Source organism: Gymnoscopelus microlampas (genome assembly GCF_963454915.1).
Source record: "Gymnoscopelus microlampas genome assembly, chromosome: 17".
NCBI classification, from domain to species: Eukaryota; Metazoa; Chordata; class Actinopteri; order Myctophiformes; family Myctophidae; genus Gymnoscopelus; species Gymnoscopelus microlampas.
Window position 1 is genome coordinate 32,995,935 of NC_139954.1, and position 17,880 is coordinate 33,013,814.

General features: G+C 41.9%; 1 protein-coding gene across 1 annotated transcript; it reads left to right on the forward strand.

Moving 5' to 3' along the window:
• Window positions 1–1,327: 1,327 nt before the first annotated feature.
• On the forward strand, window positions 1,328–17,781 carry trpm2 (transient receptor potential cation channel, subfamily M, member 2). Its single transcript, XM_084084526.1, has 33 exons — window positions 1,328–1,489; window positions 2,147–2,220; window positions 2,776–2,944; window positions 3,243–3,423; window positions 3,672–3,838; window positions 4,056–4,236; window positions 4,352–4,413; window positions 4,509–4,709; window positions 4,833–4,935; window positions 6,187–6,308; window positions 6,545–6,928; window positions 7,192–7,302; window positions 8,277–8,406; window positions 8,709–8,854; window positions 9,053–9,165; window positions 10,276–10,374; window positions 10,847–11,072; window positions 11,906–12,024; window positions 12,122–12,254; window positions 12,720–12,891; window positions 13,451–13,631; window positions 14,256–14,437; window positions 14,792–14,924; window positions 15,119–15,206; window positions 15,502–15,589; window positions 15,679–15,833; window positions 15,952–16,016; window positions 16,146–16,175; window positions 16,283–16,369; window positions 16,453–16,531; window positions 16,776–16,877; window positions 17,159–17,275; window positions 17,433–17,781. The coding sequence occupies exons 1-33, from the start codon at window positions 1,388–1,390 to the stop codon at window positions 17,559–17,561; spliced, it is 4,431 nt and encodes a 1,476-aa protein (XP_083940652.1). The 5' UTR covers window positions 1,328–1,387; the 3' UTR covers window positions 17,562–17,781.
• Window positions 17,782–17,880: the final 99 nt, after the last annotated feature.

Below are 17,880 nucleotides of genomic sequence, written 5' to 3' on the forward strand. Positions count from 1 at the left end.
ATGAACCATTGTAAAGCGCTTTGAGCACTTGGAAAAGCGCTATAAAAATGTAATTCATAATTCATTATGCCTGCACAGGGCCCATGAGTATTTTTTGCTCGGCCAGTGATTGGCCCTGCGGGAGCAGCCACTAGCCCTGACTATTAGTGTGTAGGCTACCCACTGTTGACCACAAGAAGCCCAAATGTTGTGTTGGAGGATCCTAATGGAGTTTTTTTTACCCCCCTATGTAGCCCCACAACCAACAAAGGTGAGAGGATCTGATTGACATAGTTATGTGTCATGATAATTTTGGTGGACACCAAAGTGATGCAACACAGTGACACAAATTGAACAACTTTGTTTTATCACATTTTCTTCATACTAACAGTAATGACATGGCCTTTGGTGTAAGTGAAATCTGTCCAATCAGTGATCGCCTTGTTTGTGTGTTATTTTTACCATACACATTGTTATGGCAATCAGTCAAGTGACTCCAAACTAAACGGCATTCAGTAACAAGATCCCTAGGTGAATATAGACCTACTCTTGAGGTGTCACCTGGCAACAGCTACTGTAACGGCAGGTAAAGTTGTGAGAAAACATGAACAGCACTTCCAGACAACTGAAAATGTGCCTTGAATGCTTTACATCATAAACATAAACGCCTTAATGTTGCTGTTGTCCTTCATTCAAGGAAAGGGAGGATCTGAGGGAAGTGATAAAGGTAAGAATGTTAACAAGAGGTCATTCCTCATACACATTTTTTTACTGGTGTGTGAAATGTGTAAACTCTCTTCTTCTGACAGTTTTTACAAGTGAAACAAGTGAAGTGACTAGCATGTTTTGGATTGTCAAAGCTCTGTATTGAATTCACCCCAGCTGGTAGCATCAGCATGTTCCAACACAGTGTTTGCCTTGGTTTGTTGGTGCAAAGTAATGTGAAACCTTACTGTACAACAAAAAGCCTACTTCACAAGATGGATTAGATTGTTGGAGCTAACGGGGGGAGGGTGGCTATTATTGTTCTCAGTAGGAGGAGCCTTTTTTACAGTGTGAGATAAGGGAAGCATATCTATATGCACTGTGTCCAGCCGTGGGTTATCATTGGGATCTCATCATTACTGAAGTCATATTGGATCAAAGTGTTATGGCACGCTTAAAAAATGTGGTACCGTAAGTATATAGGTCCTTAAACATTCATTCAAATATATTTCATTCATTGGAATTGACAGTAGTTGAAATTATTTATCACATGTCAGCTATAAGGAATAAAAAAGTAATTAGTATAACATTGTTGGTGGGATGTGTCCTGTGTTTCCACTTTTACTCAGTACACACTGTACATAGTGGAAAAAAGAGACCATGACATTGTTAGGTCCAAACTCTCTTGTTCTCTCCCTCAGAGATGCTGCCGAGATCTGAAAGCAAAATTCACCCACAGGAAGCTGATGCCAAGCTTGAGCTGGGGAAAGTACGTCTAAATCGAGTGCTATCTACTTTTGACCAGGTATTTGCTAGACTTCTGTTGCATGCTTTCAAATGTTAAAATATCAGATCAAGTGTGGTTTGAGCAGGAAGAAAGGTAAAGTCATCCACTTTGCCAACCAGAATTATATATCTGCGGTACATTTTAGTAATATACTGTTGCCATTAGTGGAATAGATTTCCATTTCATACTGTCAATCAGTTTGTAAGAGTAGGTATCACTTTTTGTTTGTTTGTTTTTGTTTTGTAAGTACAGCCATTCAATCTGCAAGTGACAAATAACAGTAGAAGACAATAATTTAATCTAGTAAACTATCTTATCTACAGCCCAGCATCAGGAAGTGTGCCCTGTCCCTTTTCTGTCCTGCTTCCAATAAGAGGCATGCGATTTCAGCCTGTCTCAGCAGCCCTCACTTATCTCTCTGCTGTGACATCACCAATGCAGTATAGAGGTGCTAGCCAGTAGCTACAGCTACAGTGCTGCTTGCAGAGTCTACCCTGCACTTATGTTTAGCAGTTCAGTCCTAACTGCAGCCCATCCCAGATCCGAGGAGCATCGGTCTGCCCCATGTCTACCATCTGCAGGATGGGGGAAGCTGAGGTAGTGGAACCTCACCTTGTTCATGCTGTGGCTGACAGCACAACCTCTAAGTACCTGAGTCTGTCTCCCTCCTTTCAGCGTGGCTGTCTATCCTCCTGGATCAGGGAAAACATCAAGAAGAAGGAGTGTTGCTTCTATGAAGAGGAAAACAGGTAGGATGTATAGGGGGCGTTGTGATGAAAAGCAGGGTATCTGAGGTATATGACTGTAGGTCTTGACTTGACCTTGTCACTGCTGTTGATACTACTGTCTGCATGCCATCACAGGAGTGATATCAGTTGCCCTCTAGCTCAGAGGATGCAACTCTTTCAAAAGAATGAATAATCAAATATTGCAGCATTGTCTTAGAACAGGCTTGAAGTTTTGAGCTTTATTTATTTATTTACTGAATGTACTATGGATGTATCATACATTATCTGTGTCTTACATAGTATCTAACATGTTACATGGTATCCTATTCCAGGAATTTGCATTTGCATTGCATTTTTGTCTGCACAGTAAAAGCTTCAGTGCTCACTGCTCATGTATCTACTGTATTTGTAACTCTGAGAATGAACAAATGTAACCAAATGGATTTGGTTACATTTGTACACTCTTCTAGTATCCTCTCAGAAAGAGACTGAGAGGATACTAGAAAATGTCTGGGAGAGAGATTAGTGGATATTTGACTGTGTAAATGAGTATACATCGGTTCTGGCCTCTGTTAGAGAGGGTGTGTGTAAGTGCGGCTACCCCAAGATACATCATGTAGATGAAGCTGTGAAGCCGGAGGACTTCGCGGGAGAGTCGTGGAACAAACACAGGCATGTCTGTGAGAGACCCACTGATGCATTTGGAGACATCAATTTTGGTGGCCAGGCACAGAAAACTGGCAAGGTGAGACACTCAGCAACATGTATTGTTGTTATTTTCTCAGAGCTATAGCTTCAGCTTTGTGCAATGTGCATTCATTTCTATGCATTGTGTGTGTGTGTGTGTGTGTGTGTGTGTGTGTGTGTGTGTGTGTGTGTGTGTGTGTGTGTGTGTGTGTGTGTGTGTGTGTGTGTGTGTGTGTTTGTGTGTGCGTGTGCGTGTGCGTGTGCGTGTGCGTGTGCGTGTGCGTGCGTGCGTGCGCGCGCGCGTGTGCGTGCGTGCGTGCGTGCGTGTGTGCGTGCGTGCGTGTGTGTACATCCAGTATGTGCGAGTATCCACAGACACCTCTCCGCAGGCCCTGTACCAGCTGTTGACAGAGCAGTGGAATCTTGCACCTCCCAACTTGCTGATCTCAGTCACAGGAGGAGCCAAGAACTTTTACCTAAAAGCTCATCTCAAGGGCATGTTCCACAGAGGCCTTATCAAAGTGGCCCAGACGACAGGTCAGCCCAGACAGAGATAAAAATCATGATGGAAAGAGAGTCAGAGGGTTAGAGAAAGAGACTGAGAGGATAATAGAAAATGTCTGGAAGAGAGATTTAATTAGTGGATGATCACGTGCCTGTAAACTGTGTATGTAGACAGCCTCGCCTCAAAATTCCATTCCTCCAGTGTCCTATAATGCGTTTGCTGTGTTTTGACCTATATGCAGCGCACTAATTTCGGTCCCAACTCCTCATGTTGTGTGCAGGTGCATGGATCATCACAGGTGGTACACATACAGGTGTGATGAAACATGTAGGGAGGGCTGTGAGGGATTACGCCCTGAGTAGCAGCTCCACACAGGAACAGATAGTGACCATTGGAGTGGCTACCTGGGGAACCCTCCATAACAGGAAATCCCTGGTGCATCCAGACGTAAGGCTTACATATGAATATTTTCAACCTGCATCATGAGCATTAGATACATTAACTTGAAACTATATACTGTATGTAATGTAATTTGCTTGATTAGACCCATTTTATTCAAAGTATCTAAAAATACATCCATTCATGGGTAGCTACTTCATCATTTTTTTTTTTCTTCTAATATATATTTTTTCTTCTTATTGTTCTATTCCTTTCTCTTCCCCAGGGTTGCTTCCCTGCTCACTATGTGATGGATGAGCAAGGACAAGGCCGGCTGTCGTGCCTCGACAACAACCACTCTCACTTCCTGCTGGTGGACGACGGGACTCACGGACGCTACGGCGTGGAGATCGAACTGCGCAGCCGTCTGGAGAAACTCATCAACCAGCAGCCTCTGGGGAACAGAGGTGAGGTGACCCATGCCGTGTCCACATACTAATTTATAATTGCAATATTTGTTGTGGGAGGAGGTGTGCCCTTTTTGTCCATCCTGTCAGTGACACTGATGTTGTTGTCCTCCAGAGAGTTGTGTGACAATTCCAGTGGTGTGTGTAGTTCTGGATGGAGGACCAGGCACTCTAAATGTGAGTAATCATCCATGTATACCTGTCTGTCTCTGTCCGTCTGTCAGCCTGCCTCAAAGTCTCTCTCTTTTCTGACGGTCTCTCTCCTCACCCAGACCATCTTCAATGCCATGATCAATGCCACGCCATGTGTGATCTTGGAGGGTTCAGGTCGGATAGCGGATGTGATAGCCAGCGTGGCGGGGATGCCCATAATCCGTGTCACAATTGCCCTCATACATCAGCTTCTGAAAAAATTCTTTGGTGCTGAGTATGACACCTTCTCTGACCTCAAGATCTTAGAATGGACCAAGAAGGTAACATTACAGGCTTCAAAGCCTGAACGCTGCTCAGAGCTCTAGCAAGATCATTGAGCCATGTGTTTTTGATGTGAAAACATATTGTAATTGTAATTAACTGTAGTACATTATCTATACCAGATACAGGACATTATCAGGATGCCTCAGCTGCTGACAGTGTTCAGAATCAATGAGGAGAAGCATGGGGATGTGGACGTGGCCATTCTTCAAGCACTACTCAAAGGTGGGTTGGCATACACTTGAAACCTAGCGTCCCTATTCTGGGGCAAACATTCATCAAAGTGAGCAGACCAATAAGCTCACAATGCGTCGCAACGCATTGTGAGCTTGTAGATCGGCTATTTTTGGGAAAGGGATTTGGTGTTTGGGGGGCGGGTGTCAGCAGACGGCATATAGAGTCCTGGGGACCCTGGTCAACTACGTATGTAGGGTTTAAGTGGTTAAATAGAAGGGTAAAAAATATTTCCCATAATGGTAAGGTCTGGGCCTCATGTCTGCAGTTCTGACTCAGGACCTGTTACCTACAGTATTACTTATTGGGAATCATCCTGGGAAAGAGCTTCCGCTAAATGGGATCCTTTTTTTGTGTGTGTATTATTGGATGGTTGCATATGACATGGCTGACCACAATCGAAGATGTTCAATTCCTTCCTGGAATAAAGGAATGCAGTGTACAGCACCGACCAACAGAGATACAGATAGGCTTTGTGCCAAGCAGGTGTACTCTTCCCTCTCAGAAAAACCTAGTGACCAAACTGCTATATCAAATGTGCTGAAGTTTGAAACCCAAGACATTGCAGATATTTTTTCGTAAGAGCGTTTCTATCTAGAGAGATAAAGGACATAGAGTGCTTGTGTAAAGCTCACATTGCCTCTTGCTGATGTCCCAAACGACTAGTCTAACCCAATAAGACATAATGCATGGTATTAAAGCATACTAATCTAAAATGTAGATCCTTAATGGTCCACTACACAGAGACTCACACTAGGATTATGATGATTCATCACTTTATCTAAACCTGCTCTGCCCCTTGAAATTGATCTAATATGCTCTGGAATGCCCACAAAGTGATAACAATATTTTCCACGCTATTGTTACCCATATTGTCTACTTATTCTCCTCTGAGGTAGCATAAATGTGGAAGTATGAGTTTATAAGTTGGGCCTTGTTACACAGTCTGATCATGTGCCCTAAACAAGTCTTTTCTAAAGTATTTTGGCTTTGATAGATTATATTTTTGATCGGGTCAATATCGCTGTCCCTTGATTGTGTTCGGTTGCATTCCAGTTAACATGAAATCTGTGTAGCACCACAGAGGAATGAAAACATTATAAATAGTATAAAGGGCATTAGTGTTCACAGAGTCTGTCCCCTTTTCAAGTATCCTTGAGCAAACTGGCATCTCATTAGACTAATTGGATAATCACATCAGCCAAAAAACATTCATGTAGATACGTTTTGTTGTCCTCCTAGCCTCTAGGAGCAGTGAGTCCCTGTGCAGAGAGAACTTGCAGAGACAAATGGAGCTGGCTGTGGCCTGGAACCGTGTAGACATAGCTGAAACTGAGATCTTCACTGAGGAGAGCCAATGGAAGGTACATAACATAATATCACCATGCTGGCCTTGGAACGCCTCAGGATCCTCCAGTCAGAATTTGCAAATGTGGCCCGGGTCTGGGATTCTCTGCTGTAACTGTTAATTCCGGATAGGTGGTAGAGGATGGATGGATGGATGGATGGATGATTGGATGGTTACATGAATGAAAATGATGTGTATACCTTAGCTTATACAATGTCCATCCTCCTGTCATGCTTTCTGTCCATCCTCTAGTCCAGTGACCTCGAACAGGCCATGTTCTCTGCACTGGTGGGTGACAAACCTCAGTTTGTCCATCTGCTGCTGGACAACGGAGTGTCCTTGAGGCATTTCCTCCAGGAGGAGGACACACTGTGTGAACTCTACAACCAGCTGCCTAGCTGCTACTTCCTCCGTCAGCTGGCTAAGCGGGTGAAAGATGACCGAAACCGCTGGGGGAAAATGGTTGGTATCAGGAGTCGGCCCAGCTCAATGGGAGGCACAATCATTTCTATGGCTCACGTCTCAGAAGAGGTGCGCCACCTGCTGGGCAGGTTCACCCAGCCGCTCTACCCTCTGTCCACCACGAGGTACTCTCTCAACATCGACAGGGATGACACCGAGGACACCTCTGTGTCGGTGAGTGGCGTATAGCAAAGGGCAGACAGCAAGCCATTCTCTCCCGTCTATCTGTCCAACATGTGGCATTCCGTATAAAAGGTTAACTGAACCACTATAGACATGCCTGAATAAGGCCACACCTACAGTATTGTAAGGTTGTTAATTGGCTACCAAACTACTGTAACTTAGAAATATAATGATATTGTCTTGTCTTCAAATGAATCTGCTATACAGTACTTTCTGTTCCTGTTCTTCAGCTTCCTGTCAAAGGTCAGGCGGAGCTCCAGCACAGAGAACAAACAGATGAGCCCTTCAGAGACCCAGGGAGAGACCTTTTCCTGTGGGCTGTGCTCCAGAACAATAAGGAACTAGCTGAAATTGCCTGGGAGCAGGTGATAAATGCCATTGACCATATTCACACGGCAGCCATTTTATTTTACTTCATATCCCCAGAATGAAGTAAGAGCAAAATGAATATGAATGAGGTCCATGGCCTTATACAGTAGGCATGAAAGCATGAACCTTTACTTGCTTGTGTGTGCGTATGCGCATTTGCTCATGAGCAGCAGAGGTGGACAGTAACTGAGTACGGACAATTTACTTGAGTACTGTACTTAAGTACATATTCTGAGGATCTGTACTTTACTTGAGTATTAGATTTCTTTGATACTTATTACTCTTACTCGAGTACATTTCCAAGACAAATATTTTACTTTTACTCAAGTAAATTTCTAGGAGTACAAGTTACTTTTAGGTTTGCTGGTTCCTCGAACCTAAAAGGTTACTTTTAGGTTCCCTGGCTCCTCGCAAAAAAAGTCTACAACGTGATTTAGTGTGTTGATACCCATTATTCTGGCAAAAAACAAATTGAGTTTTGCTGAACATATCGCTTTGTGCTAATAAAATACACACCAACAGCATCTGGGGCAAAAGCCACCTCAGGGTTAGGGTCAGGAACATCGGGAGGAACAGTCTTCCGACGGGAAACAGGGTCATCCTTCCAACTGACCAGCTGTTAACAGAAAAAAATAATAATGCTGGGAAGTGGGCCCCAAACAGATCCCCTGGACACAAACATACAAAGTACACTTAGCTCTATGCATGCGTGATGAGAGATCAGACTGGACAACACAGTCTCACTGCCTAGAAGTCACATGTTGACTTTTGTGCAGAACCCCTTCCAGTCACATTCCTAGCATTATTATTTTCTTTTTTCTGTTAACAGCTGGGAGTTGGAAGGCTGACCCTGTTTCCCGTCGGAAGACTGTTCCTCCTTACTTAAGTATATTTAAAAGCAAGTACTTTTTTACTCTTACTTGAGTAAAATTGTGTGTGTGTGTGTGTGTGTGTGTGTGTGTGTGTACAGTGCAGAGACGGCATATCTGCTGCTCTGGCTGCCAGTAAGATCTTGAAGAGGATGGCTTCAGAGGTCGGCGATGCAGACGAGGCGGAGGGAATGATAGAGCTAGCCGATCACTATGAGAGGCATGCCATAGGTACACCACCTCGTCTTCAACCACTGTTTCTCCACGTAGGGTCTGGGGACCCCCAGGGGTCCTAGGGAGGGTTCCTGCGGATCCCCTGCAAATGAACCCTTACCCCATGTACATTCTCAGACTTAAATGAACAATTTTACATTGTAGATTGGGGTCTCCGAGATAAAAATTATATCAAATGGGGGTCTGTTGTCTACTATATATGAATTAGATGTATTATTATTATTATTATTATTATTATATCAAACTGAGGGTCCATGAAATGAAAAGTGTGTGCGTGCGTGTATGCGTGTGTTTTCCAGGTGTGTTCAGCGAGTGCCATTGCTGTGATGAGGGACGAGCACAGAAGTTGCTGGTTCGAGTCTCACCGTCCTGGGGGTCGACCACATGCCTTAGACTGGCCCTAGAGGCAGATGACAAAAGCTTTGTGGCTCAGTCAGGGGTGCAGGTACAATACCCTCAGCTTTATCATTATGTGACTTTAAAAGATCTCTAGTATATAAAACTTATTTACACAAAATGCTACATAAATCTGTCTTAATCTCGATTTGAATATAATAGAGAATGATGTGTAGATATTACTTTCTGATGCTTCATTATAAAGATGGATGAAGATCTAACCGGTTGAAGTGTCTTCGTCCCTCAGGCTCTGTTGACCCAGATCTGGTGTGGGGAGCTAGCCGTGGACAATCCTGTGTGGATAGTACTGACCTGCATGCTCTTCTTCCCCCTTATCTACACTGGTTTTCTGGCTTTTAGGTTGGGGGTTTTCTTACAAGCCACCGTTATACTTAGTTGTATGCCGTGTGGCTGGCTGAAAATAACAGTCTTTCAAGTAAAAACCTTTTTTTCCACTTGAAAATCTGTCATTTTTGTCATGAATTAATTGTTATGAGCTATCATGAAGTATCATAATCCTAATGGTACATAAGTAACTATTGTCTATATAATATTCTTTATAGATATTTAGTTGCTTTGTGATACAACAGTGCTAGAAGTCTGTATTACTATTATCAAAAACAATGTTATACTGTCAATTTAAAGTTGTACACATCTATCACCACATGGTGGCAGTGAAGCAGGCACTTTGTATAATTCAGTGGTAACACTTGCTATGTATACCTGTCTATAATGCTTTTCAAATCTACTTATAACACTGTAGCACTCATAAGTATTTATAATCCAATCATAACCCTCTATAATGACTTAAAGTCAAGTATCATAATACTTCATAATCACTGGTCACTCACAGACCTTTTCTTTTGACCAGGATCATAGTTTTATCATAGTTGTAATACATTATGATAATGCATTATGCATTATATTAACTGTTATGATGCATTATAGTCTGTGTGAAGTCATAATAAATGGTCATTGGGTGCTTTAAGTTAAATTAAAAGTTAAATTACATTTGTGCAAGAACAACACAAAACATTTCTGCCTATAACTTCAGGAATGTAATTGCTTTACTTAAAGCATCCCATGGCCACTTATAGTGACTTATAATCACACTATAATGCATTATAACAGTATAATACATTATTATAATGTATATGGCAATTAATAATACCCTGGCTTATAGGACCACAATGGAAACAAGCCCCCCAGGATTTTTGTGTTCTCCTTTTAGCATACCTGCATTGCACTTGCCATACTGATTCACAATGTTAATAAAGTATTCATATGATACTTTATGATAATACTATGATAATATTTCTTCTTCTTATAGCTATAATTATACTGTGTTATAAGCAGATTTAATAATGCCTTATAAGTATGATTATAATGCATTATAGACATAGATAGCAATTGTTACCAAAAAGGGTTATATTTTCATGTGTTTTAAATGTCTTTGTGAATAAAAAAAAGACGTGATGAAGTCATCCAAAGAGAAGCAGAGCGGAGTGAGGAGATCATCACCATGGAGACTGTTACAGGAAGTTCCATTCGGAGAAAGACTTTTGTTCCGTAAGTGGACAATGGCTGTGTGCTTTGTATGATTTGAATGCTTACAGCAGAAATGCGAACACTATGCATATGCAAGCTACATGTGTTTGAATGTTTATAGTGTACTGTACATGCAGTACATGCTGGTTTCCACTCCTTACCTGACTTATCTGAGTGGTTTCTGGGCACAAAAACAAATTGTAGAAAACAAACAAAGAAATTGTAATAATTTGGCTATCAAGGAGTTTACAGGGATACCTGACTTTTTTTAAAAATATTTTTTGATTGTTACTTTTGCTATGTCAAACCCCCCCTCCGCACGCACGCACGCACACGCACACACACACACACACACACACACACACACACACACACACACACACACACACACACACACACACACACACACACACACACACACACACACACACACACACACACATAAAGTCCAGGGTATCCATTTAAGCTCAGTGACTTCTGCTGCTCTCCTCAGCACCCTTCCCCTTCTGAAGGCCCTGAAGCCTCTGGGGTGTTGGTCCAGACTGGTCAGCCTGTACGGCTCTCCTCAGGTCAAGTTCTACTGGAACATCGTGTCATACTTTGCCTTCCTCTTCCTGTTTGCCGTGGTGCTGATGGTTGACTTCCAGGTCACGCCCTCCTGGACAGAGATATTGCTCTACATCTGGCTCGCTTCTTTGGTGTGTGAGGAGGTCAGACAGGTAAGACGACCGCAGTGGGTTGACTCCATCAAAGCAGCCTAAATCAGGTTTTTTATATCAATCTGTGCGGACATTCATGCATAACATACTGCATGTGCACAAACACAGACAAACAATCAGTGGTGGAAAAAGTACTCACATTTTTTACTTAAGTAAAAGTATTAATACTGCAATGTAGAAATACTATGTTACAAGTAAAAGTCCGGAATTCAAAATGTACCCGGGTAAAAGTACAAAAGTATTGGCATCAAAATGTACTTACCTCATTATGCAGAATGTCCCATTACAGGTTTTCAAATGTATAAAAATCTTTTGAAAATAGCGGATCTACAAGCGTTGTGATCATGCGACACATTGTGAGCTTGTGGATCGGCTATTTTCAAATGGCCAAAATGTATATAGGGCTGAAGTGGTTAATGTATGTTTTGTAATAATAATCAAAACCTACAAAGTAACTAGTAACTAATGGTTTCAAATAATTGTAGTCGAGTAAAAAGTACACTATTTGCCTCTGAGATGTAATAGAGTAGAAGTAAAAGTATTGGAAATTGGAAATACTCAAGTAAAGTAAAAATTCCTCAAAAGTGAACTTAGTACAGTACTTGAGTAAATGTACTTAGTTACTTTACACAACTTGACTCAAACAAAGCAGCCTAAATCAGGTTGTTTTTATCAATCTGTGCGGAAATTCACGCATATCATACTGCATGTGCACAAACACAGACAAACAATGAATAACAGCTTTTACAATGAGGACCCTCTCATCACTTCATGAAATGATGACCGCATTAAAATGGCATTGTTTATATTTTCGCCCGTCCTTCCTGTTTCAGCTTTTTCATGACCCTGATGGATTTGGGTTCCGTAAGAAGGCAAGGATGTACATCAATGAGTTGTGGAATATCCTAGATGTGCTTTCCATTGTCCTCTTCATTATCGGCCTTGCCTTTAGGTGAGCGTCACCCCTCTGAGAAAGGCATGATGTAATCAAAATATTAACAAGTTGTTGGGTTTGCTATACGACTGTCTATACTCTCCTCCTCTTATAGGCTAAAGACTGGGCTGTTCTATGCAGGTAAAATCCTCCTCTGCATTGACTTCATAGTCTTCTCCCTCCGTCTGATGGCCATTTTCACTATCAGTAGAACCCTGGGCCCCAAGATCATCATTGTCAGGAGAATGGTGAGAAGATGGATGAGGGAGGGATAGTCCATTCTGGTATTGTGACTATTGACACTGATGGCTAATCTGACAAAAGTAGAACTTGCAGAATGATCCTTCAAAACAGCTATTTATCTAGTACAATATTGGTTCCCAAGTACTGCTAGTTTTCTATCCTGGTAGGATAGAAAACCAGAGTGTTTTAAAGTAACCAGAGGTGTCCCCTTCGTTACACAGAGTAATACGCCATTTCCCAGTGAAAGTTTTTAAATGCAGCTGTTTGTAAATTGTTATAATAAATACAAAAGGTAACAAAGTTTCCATACACATTTCCATTCTGATACCAGACATCAGTGCTTCTAGTTTGTGACTGTCTGTCTTTAAGATGTAAAGGCCACCTGGTTTCTAAGCATACTGTATTCTATCATCCTCCATTGTTCCAATTGTTGCATCTCTCTTGTTTGTCTTTGCCTCTCCGCCCCGCAGATGACAGATATGTTTTTCTTCATGTTCCTGCTGAGTATCTGGGTGGTGGCGTACGGCGTGGCCAAACAGGCCATCCTCGTACACAACGAGGACCGGCTGGACTGGATTGTCCGGGGTGCTGTGTACGAACCATACCTCACCATTTTTGGGAATGTCCCTTCAAATATTGATAGTGAGTGCAGAAGGACCATTCTATTCCTGTTATTACACATTCTTTTTAAAACATTTAGATAAGTCAGTGGAGATTGAACAAACAGAGAAAATGACATTCACGAACCAGTGCCGTTATGATTACCAGATGACCTCTGTACCCGGACCTCTGTCCGGGCGAATATGTACATGGTCATTCATTTACTGGTTTAGCAAGTCCAGTCTCTTATGTTTTTTTGTATTTGAGCTGCATGATGTACTGTACTAACAAACAAATAATGATCATTTGCAAATACCTGTAAAGTTTAATCATACTGTATAAGTAAGTACATAAGTAAGTACATTTAGAGAAAGCATTACTGAAGTGACATTGTGGTAGCACAGGCCACAGCAGACAGATACTTTATAGCTTCAGACAATTATTCTGGGGGTCTGCTTGCCTTTAAAACACCTTTGACACTTTATTCAACGCCGTGCTGTAGTTCTATCCTAAACATATTGACATTTCTGTAGTTCAAACTCCCATTGCTGGGAGTTAAATGTCACCATGTTAAGTATGTATTCCTCTATGTCCTCTACAGATGCTGAGTTTGACATAAGCTCCTGCAGTGTAAATGGCACAGATCCTCTCAAGCCTAAGTGTCCTGTGCTCAATGACAACCAGATGCCAGCATTCCCAGAGTGGCTCACCATCATCCTGCTCTGTGTTTATTTGCTCTTTGCCAACATACTGCTACTCAACCTCCTCATAGCCATCTTCAAGTGAGTTCACCTTGTGATGCATCTGTGCTCTGGTTCAATCATATCTGCATGACAGAGACTGAATCACTTAGGATATACATATTGGAACGTTTGTATCAGAATCAGACCATTTTGTAGTATTCTGTGAGAAGAGGGAGGACAGCGGCAGAGTGAGAGCAAAGTGATATAAACCAGGTCTGGAGATAGAGAACAGGTTAAATAGATCAAATAAATATATATACCTATATTCAGATAGCATGTGTGAAAGTAGGTATGTACGTAAGTATGCACTTCAAATTCAAGTTAAAGGAACAGTTCACCTAAAAATGCACCCTCATGTCAATTGAAATGTAGGCTAGGTGAGTTTCCTTTGTCCACATCACACTAAGGAAGGTTGCCACCACAACTCTAGTAGATTATCCTAAACAGCTGCAGTCAATAGTAACCAGTTCGTTACAGCTCCACCAAGGGCAAATAAATCACAATAAAATTACTCCATATAGCTTATGCAGCATAATCCAAGTCATCTGAAGCCAAACGATCACCTCAAGTAGAAAAATAATGATGTAAAGTTTGTGGGTGTAAACGTGGATTGACGCCAATCCTTTGTCTTTTCCTCGCCTCCTCCTCTCTGTTCATTCGTAGCTTTACCTTCCAGGTGGTGCAGGACAACACGGACAGGATCTGGAAGTTCCAGAGGTATGAGCTGATCAAGGAGTACTACAGCCGCCCCGCTGCCCCTCCCCCCTTCATCATCCTCAGCCATCTCTACATCTTCATCAGGCGCATGGTGTTGCGCAAGCCCCCTATCAAATCTAAGGAGTTCAGTAAGTGCCGAGTTAGTTAACGTTTACAATTGTAAAGTAGTAGTGGAGTACTGGTGAACTGTGTGTGTGTGTGTGGGGGGGGGACTTTCTGTCCCCATTTTGATTTAACTGAAGTTTCATAAGGTCAGGGTTAAGGTTAGGGTATTGGTTAGATTGGCTATGCTTAAGGTTAGGTTAAGGAGTCAATTCAATGTCCCCAAAAGTTAACAAAACCCATGTTTTTGTGTTCGTATGCGAGAGAGAAATGGAATGAGTGCATTTTATGTGCCGTGAGTGTTAAAAAGAGTAAAAAAGAGGTATTGTAAAATTTGTCCCACCTTTAATGTAACAATGCTTATTCCTGTGTTTCCTCAGAGAATGAGTTGCCTAAAGCAGAAGAAGAGGAACTGCTGTCCTGGGAGGCCTTAATGAAGGACAACTACCTGGTGTCCACACGGCGTTCTCAGAGTCAGAGCATGGAGCGCCGCATTCTAGACACAGCTCAAAAGTAAAAGCCTTTATTAGCTCCCTAGAAATTTCCTAGGGCACTTTGACTGGAAATATACATACTGTATATATAGGTGGCAATGCAACATGCAGCTGTGCCTCTCTCTCAAGAGTGTCTCTCAAGTTTTCTTCCCCCTTTTTTAAATTCACTCCAGAGGTTGCTTGTTAAAAGTATGTGCTTGTTTATGTCCTCAGGGTTACCACCATAACAGAACAGTTGGAGCAGGAGGAAGAGACAAGCTCTGCTGCCTTGGTGAAAAGACTAGTTCAACTCGAGGAGCAGGTTGTCAGCCCATCTTCAGCTATTGCTGATGTTGCATCTGTATCTGTATGAGAGCTAATAAGCTGCTGCCATCGCACGTCGCTTGACAAAAACGATGTGTTTTCCACATGACTCGTGTCATTTCTGGCATACGACAAAATATGCCTGTATATAGCCTTAAGCAGTCACTGTTATGCTGCTGTATGACTGCAGGGTTGATTCACAACTTCACATAGTTCTTGACTCGCTCAATCGTGCAAGTATATTGGATGCTTGTGAGTGACAGTATTTGACCCAGTTCTTTTCATCTCATCAGGTCTTCCAGTCAGCCAAAGCCCTGCAGTGGATTATGGACAGTCTCAAATCTCAGGGTCGTGTGGCCAAAGAGGACCCACCACAACTGAGTTAGTATCTGAAATACACTGACAAAAAGCATCACACAATGAATTTGACACAACTTTGCCTCATCTGCTTGTGCTTGTCTCCTCACCAGTATCAATTACAGACTCAAAAAGTGACTCCCCAGAAACAAGGAGAGAAATGTCAGAAAGAGACTGTGACAAGTTTCATGTGAATGCCCGGCAGTTCCATTACCCAGACAGCAATGTCAACCGCTTTCCTGTGCCTGAGGAGAAGGTGCCGTGGGAGGTACTTGACATTCATTACATAATCAATGCTGAGACTTTGTAGCTGGTCCTTAGATGACTGCTGCATGATAACCGTTTGGGTTTATTGGATTTAATAAGTAATATCCTCTCTTTTCTAGGTCAGCTTTACCTCATACATGCCCCCTTTTTATGTCTCTGAAAATGTCGAAGACCAGACTGATGGGTATGTTTTTATGTAAAAGAAGAGTTAATCAACTACACCCTGGCTCCTAAGGGGGTTTGTGTCATCTGATAAGGCGCCAGTGTTGGGGTATTACCCAATCTACGCTAAATCTTTGTTTGCCCTTCACAGATCAGAGTCTCTGTTCTTGGATAATTACAGGTATGATACCATATGAGACATGTGACATTAAATAACAGGTATTATTATAACGAACATGTTTTGATATGTCATATTGCTCATCTTTCCTGTCATAATCCTGTCATAAGAAACCCAGGAGGGAGAACAGGCATCAGGGGAAGAGGTGTACTCGGCCACCTGGGTCCTAACCTGATCATAGACCCTGTTCTTACACGGTAGGTATCATCAACAGCATTTTGTTTACCAATACAGGAGAAAAAAAACATGTTGAACTGAGCCCTTGTAAATGTGTTTTTAGATGGCGAGATGCTGAGCGCTCTTCTTTGGAGTTTCTGGCTCTTTGGAATGAGACTCAAATGACATGGACCCTGCCTGGGGTGAGCTTAGCAGTTTGTTCACTTCGTTTTGAGAGCTGTGTTAACCATTTTGTTCAGATTGGCTGGGTTAGACTTGGGTTTAATTGATGTATTATACTTTGACTTTAATGACTTAAGATGGTTAAGTTAATTTATACTTAGTGATACGGACGCGTCGCTCAACAACAAAAATACTTGATTCTTGTCAAGTGACGCGGTCATGCAACGAAGTATAATGTGTTTGATTTTGAAACGTCCTCTTTAGGGGCCTGTCCAATCTGATGAGCTCCTTCCAGTAACGCTTACAAGAATCATGGGGAAACAGGTCTTTGAAAAAATGAAAGCAAAGGTCAGACAGGGAACCAAGGTAAGCAGTTTCAACAAAATCTCGAAATGACTTACAATTAGCCATTTATCTGACACTCCTATAAGGGAAACTAACAATAATCTGCCTTGCTCAAGGACACATTGGAAGGTCAGCTATTATTGACATGGAACCTGTGATGTTTCCATTTCAGGATGGTCTATAATTATTACTGCCATCCTCTCATCACCCCTCATCTGTTTCATCTGTGTAACTGATAATGAAACTAATGCTAAATGCAGAGGTGTTTGAACAAACAGCACAAGTACATTTTTATGCTTTAGGTGTTTGAGGGCTACGTGGATGACTGCAGGAATACAGATCATGCTTGGGTAGAAACCACTGTTCTAAACATTCACCTGGACAGACAGGGCCTGCTTATGTCAGACATCAACCATATGGTGAGGACTCAAATATCTTGTTTGTACAAATAGGTACAATGCAAATGGTTTCATTCCAAAATAAGATGTCCACCATTTGAATATCAAGTAAATAAGTAACTTATTTACTGAATCCTCTGTATTTATACTGAATGGTTTGGGTTCATTATTTCTTCAGGTGGCCAGTAGCCTGCATGGCTCTGCAGAATTTATCCAGTGGCAGGAGCTGAGCAGTAAAACACAACTGTGCCCACACCAAAGAGACGCTCTACGAAGGGTCGCAGAGCTACACAACAGGAAGTACTGACAACGTGACTGCAATACTCTTAAATGCTGTGATCCGTCCTCAGGTTTTAAAATATGTCTTAAAATATGGCCTTTTATTTATCAAGACTAATGTTAATGCACTGACAGCATCTGACAAAAATGCTAAAGATACTGTAAGAAAAATGCCATAGTCTACTGTTATGTGTCACATAAACATATTGGCACTGTAATCTGGATTTATGTGGCACACACTGAACTGTGCACTTTAGTGTTGTATACAATATGATGAATATATGCCTTCAAATCTGCACTTTAACCAGTTTCCATTCATTTTGGCATGTCAAGGTGTTAATTAAACT

Coding starts and splice junctions, on each gene's coding strand:
- trpm2 (XM_084084526.1), top strand. CDS start 1,388: ATGCTGCCGAGATCTGAAAGCAAAATTCACCCACAGGAAGCTGATGCC. Junction 8,855..9,052: donor TGGCTCAGTCAGGGGTGCAG/GTACAATACCCT, acceptor TTCGTCCCTCAG/GCTCTGTTGACCCAGATCTG. Junction 12,255..12,719: donor TCATCATTGTCAGGAGAATG/GTGAGAAGATGG, acceptor TCCGCCCCGCAG/ATGACAGATATGTTTTTCTT.